The following is a 15,408-nucleotide window of genomic DNA, read 5'->3' on the forward strand; positions in this document are numbered from 1 at the left end:
AGAGGAAAACACCCTTGTTCCTAGCAGAGCCTTAGTTCCTATTTCTCCAAAATATGTTTCGGATTTCGTACCAATTGTTACCTTCTGCAAATAAAACTAGCCACGTATTGAAGAATCTTTGATCTTGTATGATTTCTCTTAATCGAAAGATAAGGCCGCTATGCCTTCCAAAACGTCGCACCAAGCGGCGAATACATACTGGATTAGGTACTTCGGGCATAATTATGTTGTTGATATGAACCCTCGGATGTCCAACGGATCTGACAACTTGCATAAAGAATCTACTTACATATTGTAGTCTGAATAATGACTCAGGGTACAGATCAATACAAATTCTAATGACATTCTCAAGAACAAGATTTGGCAGAAGAGGAATGTCTAGCATATTTGCAGAACAAGAATTTCTATGCTCAATGGAACTTTTTCCTAGTGAAGAGGAACATTCAGCTTCTAGATTACCAGTTGGGGATGACTCAGTTAGAGGTACCTCTGGGTGTCTTTCTAATTGAGTTGTTCCTACAAGAGGTATAAAATGCAAGTCAGGCAGCGAGTCGAGCTGATGAACCTCACTATCATCTGCAGGATCTGTTGAACTCCTCTCTGTTTGAATTTCATTCTCAGGTTCAGTTGGAGTGGTTTGCGGTGCAGAATCGCTTTCAGTGTTGATGATGTCATGTGTGCCAGGAAGGAATTTGTGAAGGTTACTACACACAACACTAACGTAATGTTCACCCAATCCTTCTGGAAAATGACCTACTGTTATCACTGGAAGGTTTGGTTCGAAACTTCCCGTATCTGATACAATTCTGTGATTTTCTCTTCCTAGTTTTGATATTACAAGTATTTGTAAGCAAAATATTCTGGAAATAGCTTGTAACGTGAAATGGTCCCCATACGTTGTCTTAAGTGACATGTGATCCACATACATATCAAAATACTGATTATTTCTGAAGAAATCGACATAAAGATCTCTGTTTTCTCTAAGATGCAAAATAGCGCTTTCACGAAGCTGGTCGCCTGATCTGTATAAGCCCAAGCTATTTAGCTGGTGCGCCAAGGCATCAAATTGGCAGTTTCCATAATTTGTTGGATTGAACGTAATTCGTACCCCAGGGATAAACATTGTGTCTTTATTTTGATTTCTCGCCTCTCCTTGCTTTGTCAATCGATCATTTTGTGTTTCATGATCTCTTTCACATTCATATCTATCAGTGTCTTCTTCTCTTTCTTCAGTGGAAGAAAGTGTTATATAATATTTTCTTCGATGGTTTTCCCTTTGCCTCTTTTGTAGAAAAAAATTCTTTGATTTCTCTCTTCTTCTCTTCTCTTCTTCAACTGTAAGACTAGTTATGTCTTTTTTGGTATTCCATTTGGATCTATGTATGTTACATAATATTTGTTGAAAGATTTATTTCTCTTAAGGATTTTGGCGATAACCACAGATCTTTTTTTGGGTACGCGTTTTTGACACGGATATTTGAGTAAAACCTTTTCTCCTGGCTTTAAAATGGAGCAGCAAAAATTGCCTTTTTGACTGCTCATTCTGTTTCCGCAGCGGGTAGAGGCCAACACTGCTTTGCGTCTTATGTTATCGGCAGAAATTGGTCCCCGTCCATAATATACTGCAAATGGTGTCTGGTACCCTAAGGCTTCTTTTGGCTGGCTATTTATTGCGTATTCGACCTCTGAAAGACATTTTACCCAGTTTGATCCGCTAGGTCTTGTTACTTTTAGGTAATGCAGTTTTCTTTTCAGCAAAGAATTGCTACGCTCTATCTTTCCTTGGCTTTGAGGATGATATGGACTACTGTGAACAAGTTTTACATTGTGCCTAGCTAAGAATAAAGGCAGATCTCCCTTAAATTCATTTCCGTTGTCACATTGTACAATGGAGGGATACCCATGTTCAAAAAATATGCTCTGCAAACATTTAAGAACACTTCTAGGACTCTTATTTGAGAGTGGCCTCAAAAATATAAATCTTGAAAAGCAGTCCATTGCACTTAGAATGTATGAAAATTCATTACCGTTATAAATCACGGACTCATTCCTCAAGTCCACTAAGTCAATTTGAAGCCTTTCAAAAACCTTTGTTGATATCATACTTCGTACAGGTGCTTTATTCGTAAATTTTGCATTGAAGAAAGAATGGCTGCAGTTCCGGGATAATATTTTTCTTATACGCGCTTCGCTTCCACCTGTGATATTCCTTTTCATTTTGTAGTGAACACTTCTTGCTCCTGCTCCCATTGTATCCTTAGCTTCTTCAAGTACAGTTCTCTTAAAATTACAGCCTGTTGAAACTTGCTTCCCATCATAAAGAAGAATATCTTTGTTTGCTTTTTTCTCTAGTTTTAATTTGTTTCTAATCCTCCAAAAGTGGAGAATTCCTCTCCTCTGCTCCAATGTCCTTTCCTTTACAGGGACATCAAATCTTCCTTGTAGCAATAGAACAAATAACTTATACCTCTCTTCCGAAAGTGGACGAAGTCCTCTCGACTTCGGAGGAATCATCTGCAATAGGATTTTATCTTATTAAAATGATACTTTTTTCCTAACCCTATGATAATGGATATACAACTATTTACCTGTATACTAGTAGGTGGTTTGATATATATAGAATAGAATAGGATTTATTACAAAATCAGGGCCCAATGGGCATAAACATATAACATGTATAATTACAGATAAGATAACAGACAGAATACAACATATAATGAAGAGCAATTCTTCCCATTTAGTACTTTGGTGGTGTTTTGAGTTTCACATGTAGACATAGGTTGTCTTTATTTAAGATATATTTGTACTCTTAATTATATATATATATATATATATATATATATATATATATATATATATATATATATATATATATATATATATATATACATGTATATATAAGGGTATTAAAGGTTTGTTTGGTTAAAAAAAGTTCTCTTTGATTATGCATAACCTTATTGATTTAATCTAAAAAAAAAAATGTGTCTACTATCAGAAATCCATGCATTCAAGAACTTTATTCTGCATTGGTGTCTTTCTAATTTTAAAAATTTTCACAGACATGAATTATGATATTAAGGAGAGAAGAAACGTTCTTTCAAATACCTTGATGATTGAAAAGCATCCGTGGTCTAGAAAGGTGTTTCTTAAAATTAGTCTCAATATGACTTAGCCCTAAATAATCAATTATAATATGAAATATGAATTTTAACTTCTCTTTTATATTTTTGTTATGATTTTTTCAAGAACATACTGTAATTTGGGTATTGTATGATACACATTTTTTTTATCTTTTCAAATGTGTTCACTTTATGAATCCTACTGAAAAAAGTAATTTTATAGCTTTTCATTTTTTTAACACTTACCTCTGTTGAACCAAAGGGAGCGACTTCTTCTCTTTAAAGCGCCCCGTGACACTGAGTTTTATTCAAGTTGGTAAGCAATAACAAATGATGAGTAGTGTCACTGAAGAAACTGTACTTCGTTCCTTTACTTTTTATCTCAATGTCTTTGCAGAACAAATTGTTATATAATAAAGACGGGTGATATTTTAACATATTGTTTTATTGCCTCTCATCTTTTCTTTAAATTGTGGATAAGACTTATTGTATTGCAATTTTGTTTTATCATTTGAAGAAATTTTAGACCCTGTACTTAGGCAATTAATGTATAATTAAGCTATTTCTATTATTTCGACTTGGTTTATATATCGGGTCTGAAATATCTTTTCACTGTCTTCATTGAAAATAAAATTTGTGATTCTTATCTAAGGACCTATTTTTCATGTTTATTAAAGGAACAAATGAAATATTTAGTTTAATATGTTTACTTTTATCAAAATAGGAAATGGTAGCTATATAAACATTTTCTAATGGTAAATAATTTTGTTTGGTCAAAATTATATTGAATCTAGACCAAATAAGGTACATAAATAATTTCTTGCTATACGATAGCAATGTGGTCCAGTGCAAGCACATAGGAACCGTAGAGACATAGAGAGGGGTTGCTACCTCTAAATATTTGACCAATATTAACTTTGTAATAGGAGACAAGTCTAACTTAGAGATGAATTCCTTCAATAAATTTGCAAATACATGTATATACCACACACACGAAAAAAGGCACACAACGTCTGTTTTTCAACAAATACGTCATTTTATAATTTGCTTGTCAAAAGGTTCTCTGTTATTCCTTTCTTTTTTGACATTTCGAAGAGATCTTCAGTACATGAGCGTGATACTGTTTATTCACAGATATAAACCTGTTTCAAATATTATATACCTGTATTATTTTTATCCGTATTGAATTACATACGTTATATATAATGACATCATAATGAACATTTCTAAAGTATAATTAAATATTAGCACTCTCTGGCATCTCAATAGTAATGTTCATTGTGTAATTGTAAGTAAATAATGTATCGTCAAATTGATGAAGCTTGAAAATGAAACTGGTAGAATTTAGTTCTGTTTTGTGATTTTTTATAAACAAAATACGATTGTTCATGTAGAAATAAAGGGTTCCATAGTCAGTATTATTTCAATAGCGGTAGTATTAAGCAACCACTATTTAAATAACAATCACTAATGAAATAATTATTTCAATAGCGGATATTATGTTTCAGTAGCAGTTTCATTCGTGTGACCACTATTGATGTAATACTCACTAATGCAACAAAGCTTATACTAACTTCCCTTTCCTTTCCAAATCAATGGCAAAGATGAATTTTATATAATAAAATTATTTAAAAATTTCATACATTGATTGATTGTCTGTTGTTTTTCGCCGAGTCGGCAAGAATCAGCGGGATCTTGCATGTAACATTTGCATACATTGTTTGAATTTTAGATGTCCGTGTATTAATTGAAATTTCTAGAAAAAAGAAAAACATAAAATTACTTATATTTTAAACTCAATATATGTATTGTGTTAGAAAACGGAATGAACAATTTATCCGTATATTTTTTTTAATAGTGGAGATATTTCTATAATGCTTGTAATGTGGTTTTGGAATGGAAATCATCGTCAGCGACAATTAAAATAATTATTTAAATCACTATTGAAATCTTTATTTCAATCCCTATTGAAATCTTTATTTGAAAAGTGAACATTATTTCAATAGATTTTCCAACCTGGTTTAAGTTTTTAAATGCACTCAAAACCTCTATCGAAATCATTGTTTCAATAATGAACGTTATTTCAATAGTGGTTACATCATGTGTTTGGTTTTGAAATGCATTCTTCACCACTATTGAAATAATTATTTCAATAGTGAACGTTATTTCAATAGTGGTTACACCCTGTGTTTGGTTTTGAAATGCACTCTCAACCACTATTGAAATAATTATTTCAATAGTGGTCGTTATTTCAATAGTGGTTACAACCTGTGTTTGGTTTTGAAATGCATTCTCAACCACTATTGAAATAATTATTTCAATAGTGGTCGTTATTTCAATAGTGGTTGCAACAGTGCTATATATAAGTGCCAGAAAAATCAAAGGTTGTATTAAATGTACCATAAATCTTGTAAACAACATTGAATATGAGCATTTTAAGGTAAATAGAATGTTGTGATTATCTTTTATAAAGGTTCTTTGAAAATCTCAGTTTACCATTATTATTTTTGACAAAAAAAAAATGCATGTATATTTTAAATTCTATAACATCATGAAAACTAACAAATTCTACATGTAAATTTCTATTCTTTCCCCAATTTTTCATATATTGAGTCATTAGGTCTTTTAGATAATGAAACATTAGAATTGCTATGAAATAATTCTTTGACAAAATGGTGTCCAAGATTTACATTGAATATGTCAAATAGTTCATTACTGTACATAAAATTTACATGTATTTTCGCATCTCTTCATCTCTTGTTTAATTGCATATTATTCGACTGGATTTCAAAAACAGCATAAACAGTTAAAAATATAGTTTATGATATGCATGTATTTAAAAAGGCATATGAACAAATTACTTATTTCTTCTACAGTGCTGAAAAATCTTTTACATCATAATTCAAGTTATATAGAAAGTGGTAAGAATAACCTGAAATACACTACCAGCAAAAATCAATAAATACAATATAAAACTGAAGACAAAATTATTCAATATTAAGTGTTATGATGAGAGAAAAAAAACAACTTTCAGTAATAATTCAGAAAAACAAAGTGTGACTTCTGTTGTTAGTTTCCAGCTTCACCCTGAGAACAACAATAATATTCCCTATAAATAGTACCTTATGATTACTGTAAACAAGCAATTCAAGTCAAGTCCCAAGTCACAGAATATTCAAAGTAGCATGTACATATACAAGTCTGAGATATAGCCATACTATTTACTGTCTATTTATTACACAAACATATAACATGTTTATATGTGCATAAATTGGGATTAATCAAAAACTTCAATTGAGGTCATCCACAAAAAAACCTATATCGGTACATATGTACAATACAAAATTATCTACATGTCATACATGTGTATTAGATAACTTTACAATATCAAAATTACAAATATCTTGTCTTGATTTACATAAACATTTCAAATTACAGACAAATTTTCCCAATAAATGCTTCCAAACAACATCAGTCTTTACAAAAGTAAAAATCGATGAGTTTTGACATATTTAGGGTCCAGGTGCTGTCTTGAAGAATTCTCACGATAGCTATATCTTTAGTAGTCCACACTACAAAGTCACACGATGACCTGTTAAGTATGTGCAGCTGTCCCTGCACCTGGTCATAATATCTGTGGTCCTCCTTTAGTTTGTAGAACTTCCTTCCTTCATATATTTGGTAACCTGAGACATGAAATAATAAACTTTGTATTAAATATGTTCCATTCCTTAATTAAAGATTTCAGATTTTGCAGAAATTGTACTTAAAACTAAAACATACACAAGCAAAAGTCTTTGACTGATTCTATGGCCTCGGGAATTGTCATGTTCCTTGCACTGAATGGGCATTTTACCTCCAAAACTTCTGGTTTTACAGCCATGCACTCAAGTAGGTCTGTTAATTCTACATCTTGGTAGTTGTAATTGTGTGTGGCTGCACGACGAATAATTCCATAGGGGCTGGCTCCTAATATGCCACTCTCATGTAGCCATACACCTGTATAAAAAAAAGTTTGGTTATTTTCAAGTTCAATTCCAATATTTATTTTTTTTAAATGTTTAAATTATGTCTTGTCCTTAAAAATGTTTAAGAGTCCTGTGGGCTATATTATAAAATACATATAAGCACATGTACTTACAAGTTTCCTCTACAATAGCATCTCCAAATGAACAGATTTTGTCCTAGCAGTAGACTCATTGCTGATGCCCCACAATATGGCATCCTTTGTCGACAGATTGTATGAGGCAAAGATTTGCTTATATAATGATGGTGGGAATCTGAAAAATATATCAACAATTCCTCAGTTGAAAGAAAATTATATACTTAACTTTTACAAGGTGATTACTTGTATAAAATATGTTTACTTTATTATTGGAGAAAAAAGAATGCACTACCTCTGTCTTCTTATCGCAGACAGTACTACACCAAAATTTTATGCAGTTAATCGATTTTTTTTAACCAAAGCCCAGAGATGATTTGTTCGTTGACCAGATGTAATTTGTGCCACCTGCAAAGGTATTTGGTACTATATAGTTAAGTAATAAATATTTTGTGTAAAAATGAAATATGGAAGATATTCATGACTTTCAATTTAATATTTATTTTCAAAGCTGCATACATTTTTGATATATCTTTTTGAAGATATGTCATGTACAACATGTACAACATTTAATTTAATCCTCTCTCTTGAAAGAGAATTAGTATATTTGAATCAGTTGACACATGAGTATTGTGCCATCATTATAAAAAAATTGATTGATATACTCTGACTCACATTTTTCAAAATGGGTAGGTATGTAAATAGTATGTACTTTTTTATTTATCTAACACATTGATAACCATCATAAAAAAATCACAGACTTGGAAATTTACTGATGTGTGCGTTATACACTTGACATCTATATAGACAGATTTATTGCTACTTTCAATCTTCAAATGTCTTAAGGAAGTGATTAACCTAACTTTTAAAAATGACTTTGTGATCTGGTCAATCTGATCTGTATTTTCAACAGAGACTAAAAGAAGGGAAAAATTAAAAATATGTGTACCACAAAAAAAGAATGGGTAGGGACAATTCCTACAGGTCAGTCAAAGTTCATCAAACAGTTGGCATTGTTATGCATAATTATCCGATTTAATCTGATTCAAAGTATTTATAATTAGGGCCCTGCTCTGCGGGTGCCCTATAGTGATCAGTCTGTCCGTCCGTCTGTCCGTCCAAGATCTCTTGTCCGGAGCATATCTTCTCTCTCCTTGGCCCAATCTGGCTCATACTTCACCCACAGAGTGTCTTTGGGTAAAGGGTGTGCAGTGACCTTAACCATGTTTCTAGGTCTAAGGTCATAGCAGAATTATATGAAAAATCCTTGTCCGGAGCATATCTTCTCTCCTCTTGATCCAATATGGCTCATACATCACTCACAGAGTGCCACTGGTCAATGGATGTGCAGTGACCTTGAACAAAGTTTTTAGGTCAAGGGTCAAGGTCAAAAATAGCCTCTCTACTTAAATCCTTGTCCGGAGCATATCTTCTCTCTCCTTGGCCCAATCTGGCTTATACTTCACCGACTGAGTGTCTTTGGGTAAAGGGTGTGCAGTGACCTTGAATCATGTTTCTAAGTCTAAGGTCAAGGTCATAGCATAATTATATGAAAAATCCTTGTCCGGAGCATATCTTCTTTCCTCTTGATCCAATGTGGCTCATACTTCACTTACAGAGTGCCACTGGTCAATGGATGTGCAGTGACCTTTGGGTAAAGGGTGTGCAGTGACCATGAACCATGTTTCTAGGTCTAAGGTTAAGGTCATAGCAGAATTATACGAAAAGTCCTTGTCCAGAGCATAACTTCTCTCCCCTTGGTCCAATGCGGCTCATACTTCACTCACAGAGTGCCACTTGTCAGTGGATGTGCAGTGACCTTGAACAAAGTTTCTAGGTCAAGGGTCAAGGTCAAAAATAGCCTCTCTGTTTAAAATCTTTGTTCGGTGCATAATTTCTTTCCCTTAAGTCCAGTCAGCCTCAAACCTTACCAATTGACTTAGGGTACGGATCATTTGTGATTTTCCTTCCATATTTCTGATAGAGGATATGCAACAATTTTCATTGAGGATATGCAGCATTCGTGATTTTTGTGCCGTTTTTTGATGGAAGGTGTTGAGCACTCGTGATTTTCATGCCATTTTTTATTATAACGAGGATAACATAGAAGCACTTTAGACTCAAACAACATATCCCTTAATAGTACACAAATGTTCCTCTTCAAAATAAACCCTTTTAGCTACCTTACATTTCCATGTTCATTGCTGAAAGCGGGGCCCTTTGAGATGGCCACCATCTCAATGATATCTAGTTGATAATGATTTTAGATTATATTGATATAAATGTATTACTTGTTCTATCTGCTGCTTTGATACACTCAGGTTTGTCTTAAGCCACTGCACTTTATTGGTCGCACTTGTGTAACCTTCTGTTAACAGGAGATACTCTACACATGGAACATCCACTTTTGGAGCAGGGGGTTCATCAGAAACTATCCATTGCATGGCTAAGAATTTGAATAAATTGATATGAATGATTGATATGAGTATATTTTATTAATCTAAAATGATATGGTTATGATTTGATTTCAAATAATAAAATGTGATATGCTATCAAATATCAATAATTCAACATTTTCTCATTATATGCAAATGCTTCAGGAACAGAAATCAAATGATTCAAATATATAAATATTAAAACAATCATTCAGAAATAAGATATCATTTTTAGATTTCATTTGGATATTACATGATGTTGGTCATGTGATCAAATCCTATAATGCCCAAAGGGTGTTATAGTAGATTTGATATGTACCAACTTTATGTCATTAATCAAAAAAAAAAAAACTAAAAAAAAATGATATTTTTATATTCTTTATATTTTGATTTGTGTCACAAAGAAAAAAAATGCACATTTTAGACTTGGTTAACATCATGTACATGTATGACATCATGTGATGTCACAGTTTAAACCTTCCAAATATCTTATGCACTTTGCTTTCAATACCCAAGAAAGCTGATAGTGACCAACTTCATGTCAACAAAAACTGAATGAAAATTTTGTTAGTATATCATATAACATGTATAAGGAAACACATTGGCAAATGTAAATATTTTCAAATGAACAAAGAACAAAACATGTTTCAACATTATTTTTTTTCCAAATCAAGACCTGAAAATCGACCAAGGTCATTCAGCTTTTCCCGTAAGAAATTTATATCTCTCTCGTCAACTGATCTTGATGTTGCCCTGTCAGTGTAATATGATTTATTCTGCTTTAAATAGAATGCAGAAGTATTCTAAAAAATCTACATGTAAGTTTTGTTTTGTTTTCTTTTTCATTTACATAATTCATGTATACCTGAAGTTAGCTAGTTTTGGTGTAGGAGGAAATAGCTCATCCATTGTCCTGACTTTCTTAGGTGGTCTACTCTTAGGGTGTTTAATCCATGATTCTCGTATGTCTGTCTTGCTTACATTCTTATATCTAAATGAAGATGAATTACATTTATAAAATGAAAAAAAATGTTCATTTATAATTGTTTTTATTGCAAAGAAAATGCATACCCATATAACAGAAGAGAGGCTTTGTGGTGGCACTTATCCTGACCATTAACACAGTCATAAATACTATCTTCAACCGTGTAATTTTCCCCGAGTGTGATCTAAATATAATATGGAACTACTGAAAATAATTTCATTTATGTACTTATATTATTCACGTCAAATATCAAATTATTTGGTACATACGTTAACATGATAGCTTCTATCCCTCATGCTGGCTTGCACTCTTCCCTGGACGTGTCTCAGCTCAGCATCGTACACAAATTTTAGTACGTGGTCAGATTTTAAGGCCAGTTCAGACTTCTTTTTAGTTCCTGATACAAAATTTAACCAATACAGAATGGAAAATGCCATTCTGTTTCAGTAAAAACAAGAAATCAATCTTATTAGAGATAATGCCAATGTATGACACGGATTAGTTCGTTTCACGCCAAATCTCGCGAACTCTCGTACTTCCGCTTTCTCGCCCTATTGGCCACAAGATTCAACATTACCACTCCACAAATCTCAAAAATCTTCACAACATGGATCAAGATACTATCCAAATTTCTTGGTAACCTTGCGTTCAGTCCATCTAAAGAAGTAGTGCGCGAAAATCTACCACCATCTTTTGGAAGCAAAAAATATTCATCTGTGTGCCATATCATAGATTGAACTGAGGTATTTTTAGAGAAACCACAAAACCTAGAAGTGCAGACAAAAACATGGTCCGATTACAAACATCATCACACCGCCAAGTTTTTGGTCAGCATCAATGTTGATGAAATGCAGTATATTTGGAACGGGATCGGAATTCTAGTCGGGTTCGTTGTACAATGTATTGTTTGGTATGTGTATTGAATAAAACGCATGTTGACCGTTGTGTATTGTGTCCTTGCGTTGTCGTCCAGATAGCACGAATTAACATGGTGGCAGCGGTGTGTGGACTCTGAAAACGTCTCAACAATCCAAATCAGCATTTGCAAGGTGACTGTTTACGATTACAAACTGCTATTTGTACACGTAAATTTTGACTTCTTGTGCAACCACGTGCGTCCGCCATTTGCATATGAAACATGGGTGAGGCAGAACCAACCCCAGTGCAGGTATATAACTGTCCTTTTCGATTACCGCCAGAGTTAGAATTGACAACAGGAAACGTCTCAGAAAATTTTAAGAAATGGAAAAGGCAGGTCGAGGTGTATCTCACAGCTTCCGGTGGCACGGACAAGGCCAAAGAAGTGCAGGTAGCCATAATTCTCAGTTGTGGAGGCCCCCACGTGGTAGAAATTTATGACCAATTCAAGTGGGAAAATGGTGATGATAAGAATGACCCTGACAAACTGTTTGAGAAATTACAATCCTATTGTAACCCCAGATCAAATGAAGTACTTGAATCTCACAGATTTTGGAAGCTCCCATATCAAGATCCATTTGATAGTTTCTCACAGATCTGAAGACACGTGCTGCATCATGCAACTTTAAGGAACCAGACAGAATGATGAGAGACAAAATAGTGTTCACGGTTACTGGCAAGTTACAGGAACTTCTACTCAGAGAGGACAAACTTACACTGGAAAGAACAATCCAAGTATGTAGGGCGTATGAACAATCAAACAGACAAGTAAAGGAGCTACGTGAAACCACTCTAAAAGTGAACAAGATACAGAAATCTAATGACAAGTACATGCATGGTAAACAGAAAATAGAGAAAAAGAAGGAAATTCCAAAGACTAAACAAACTCAATATAAGAAAAAAGACTGTGAATTCTGTGGGTACAAGCACGAACCAGGTAAACAGAAATGTCCAGCATGGGGAAAATGTTGTGAACAGTGTGGTGGAAGGAATCACTTCAAAGCAAAGTGTAAGAAGATACACTCAGTTAGTCAAGAACAAGAATTCAATGAGGACCAGTGGTTGAAAGCTGTTAGTTCTGGTGGCAAGGAAGTAACTGCAATCATGCGAATTAATGATTGTGACATTAGATTTCAACTTGATAGTGCCGCAGATGTTAATACAATTTCTCAGTCCTATGTCCGCAAGGAACAATGCAAGCCTACCAAAACCTTGTTGAACATGTGGAATAGGACAAATATGAAGCCACTTGGTGAGGCAGATCTGACAGTTATCAATCCACGTACAAATGAGAAACTCCAACTCAGATTCATTGTTGTTCCAAATCAGTACACATGTTTACTTGGACTTGAAGCTGTGCAGAAATTGAAGTTGATTACTATAAATGATGAGAGATTCATAGCCAGTTTGTCAAGCAGCGACCTAGGCGATCTGGGAACAGCACATCTACATGTCAACCCAGATGTGAAACCCAAAGCTCTTCCCTGCAGGAAGATCCCTATCGCACTCCAGAGTTTGGTACGAGAGGAACTTCAAAAACTTGAAGATAGAGGAGTGCTAATTCCGATAACAGAACTTACTCCTTGGGTCAGCCAGATGGCTATTGCTCGTAAAGCCAACGGAAAACTAAGATTGTGTATTGACCCACAAGCACTTAACACAGCCTTGATGAGAGAACATTATCGCCTGCCTGTTCTCGATGACATTCTACCGCAGCTCAGTAAGGCAAGAACCTTCACAAAACTTGACGTGAAAGAGGCTTTTTGGCATGTAAAGTTGGACGAGGAATCCAGCAGACTAACGACAATGATAACACCTTTTGGAAGGTATAGATGTGGAAGACTACCTTTCGGACTAAAGGTATCAAGTGAAATATTCCAGAGAAAACTGGATGAAGTGTTTGGAAACATGACAGGTGTTTTCAGCGTGGTGGACAACATCATCATAGCCGGCTGTAGAGCAAACGACAAACAAGCTCAACAAGACCACGATCTAAAATTACAAAAGGTTTTTGAAATATGTGAGGAGAGACACATCATTTTGAATAAAGAAAAACAAGAGATTGGGCTCAAAGAAATATCATTTCATGGACATGTCATTTCCAGAGAAGGAGTGAAAATTGATGACAAGAAAGTAAGAGCCATAAATGACATGCAGCCTCCTACAGATGTTTCAGGAATCAAGAGACTGTGTGGCATGGTCCAATACATGGCAAAGTTCCTTCCTGACCTTTCGACCATATTGGAACCGCTCAGAGAACTTACTCGCAAAGATAAGGCCTGGCATTGGTCTAAGGACTGTGAATCAGCATTTCAGAAAATCAAGAAGATGCTGACAGAAACCCCTGTGCTAGCTTACTTTGATCCTGGAAAGGAGGTAGTAGTACAAGTGGACAGTAGTAAAGATAGCATTGGTGCAGTTCTCCTTCAGGACGGCAGACCGGTGGAGTATGCTTCTAGATCACTCACAGCATCTGAGAGGAACTGGGCGCAGATCGAGAAAGAAGCGTTATCTGTGTTATATGGTCTGGAACGCTTTGACCAGTATACATATGGCCGTAATGTGATAATACAAAATGACCATAAACCCTTAGAGGCCATCCTGAAGAAACCTCTTGCAATGGCACCGAAGCGACTACAGGACATCATGATGAGATGGAACCGGTATGATTTTGACTTTGTGTATGTCAAGGGAACGAAGCTCGAAATTGCAGATACTTTGAGTCGTGCATATCTGAAGAGTGATGAGGGTAACTTTAGTGAAAGAATGAGAATCATGTCATTGAAGAGTGATGAACCATGTGACATCCCTGATGCTCGCCTTCTCGAAATAAAAGAGGCAACAGAGGTTGACGAAGAATTGCAAATTCTCAAGGAAATGGTGATGAACGGGTGGCCGGAGCAGAAACATGAAACGCCACTGGGAATTCGCCATTACTTTGACTTTAGAGACACTATATCACATAGTGATGGACTGATGCTTAAAGGGGAAGCTGTTATGATTCCTAAATCTTTGAGAAATGAGATGAAGGCAAGACTTCACAAGGCCCATTTTGGATATGATAGTATGTTAAGAAGGGCACGAGGAACGATATTTTGGCCGGGGATGAATTCAGAAATTAAGCAGTTGGCTGACTGTTGTTCAATATGTCAAGAAAGAAAACCAATGAACCAAAAGGCTCCACTAATGCAGCATCCAGAAGGATCTACTCCATGGCAGAAAATAGGACTTGATCTGTTTGAGCTGAATGGAAAACATTATTTGATCGCAGTGGACTATTTCTCTAATTTTATTGAAATCGATTTGATGACGTCCATGACAAGCTCCAGAGTAATAGCTGTACTTAAGAAACACTTTGCTCGATTTGGAGTTCCAAATGTAATCATGTCTGATGGTGGACCACAGTTTCCAAGATTTTGCAAAAAAGTGGGATATCACTCACATTACATCATCACCTATGCATCAACAGGCCAATGGCAAAGCTGAGTCAGCTGTTAAAATCATGAAGACACTGTTAGAGAAATGTGAAGTGGAGAAGACAGATCCTTATGAAGAAATTCTGGAACAAAGAAATACACCAAAACAAGACACTGGTGTTAGTCCTGCGGAAGTCATGTTTAACAGAAAAGTACGTGGTATGATGCCATATTTTCCACAGAAATACATCAAACCAGAAAGTCTTGCAATCACCTGCAATGCAGGCAGTAAAGAAATCGTTTGACAGGAAGTCTCGTGAGCAGAGTGAATTGGATATTGGTCAAGCGGTATTCTTCCAGCATCTAGAGGGACGCAACTGGAAACTCGGAAAAATCAATGGTATTCTCGGACCACGGACATACATTGTCAAGG

The 15,408-nt window shown here is 35.0% G+C and overlaps 1 protein-coding gene and 1 long non-coding RNA gene across 2 annotated transcripts; one reads left to right on the forward strand and one right to left on the reverse strand.

The window, feature by feature from the left end:
• Nucleotides 1-6,603: 6,603 nt before the first annotated feature.
• On the reverse strand, nucleotides 6,604-10,609 carry LOC133175444 (uncharacterized). Its single transcript, XR_009719285.1, has 6 exons — nucleotides 10,522-10,609; nucleotides 9,513-9,667; nucleotides 7,517-7,629; nucleotides 7,261-7,399; nucleotides 6,903-7,118; nucleotides 6,604-6,805 (listed from the first exon to the last, which is right to left on the reverse strand). It is a non-coding gene; the product is annotated as an uncharacterized LOC133175444 (long non-coding RNA).
• Nucleotides 10,610-12,201: 1,592 nt separating this feature from the next.
• On the forward strand, nucleotides 12,202-15,045 carry LOC133175335 (uncharacterized protein K02A2.6-like). The gene has a single exon (XM_061310428.1). It carries the CDS (start codon nucleotides 12,202-12,204, stop codon nucleotides 15,043-15,045), a length of 2,844 nt encoding a protein of 947 aa, XP_061166412.1.
• Nucleotides 15,046-15,408: the final 363 nt, after the last annotated feature.

Source organism: Saccostrea echinata, unplaced genomic scaffold (assembly GCF_033153115.1).
Source record: "Saccostrea echinata isolate AGI-Se365-2 ecotype Australia unplaced genomic scaffold, CSIRO_AGI_Sech_v1 ptg000062l, whole genome shotgun sequence".
Taxonomy (NCBI): domain Eukaryota; kingdom Metazoa; phylum Mollusca; class Bivalvia; order Ostreida; family Ostreidae; genus Saccostrea; species Saccostrea echinata.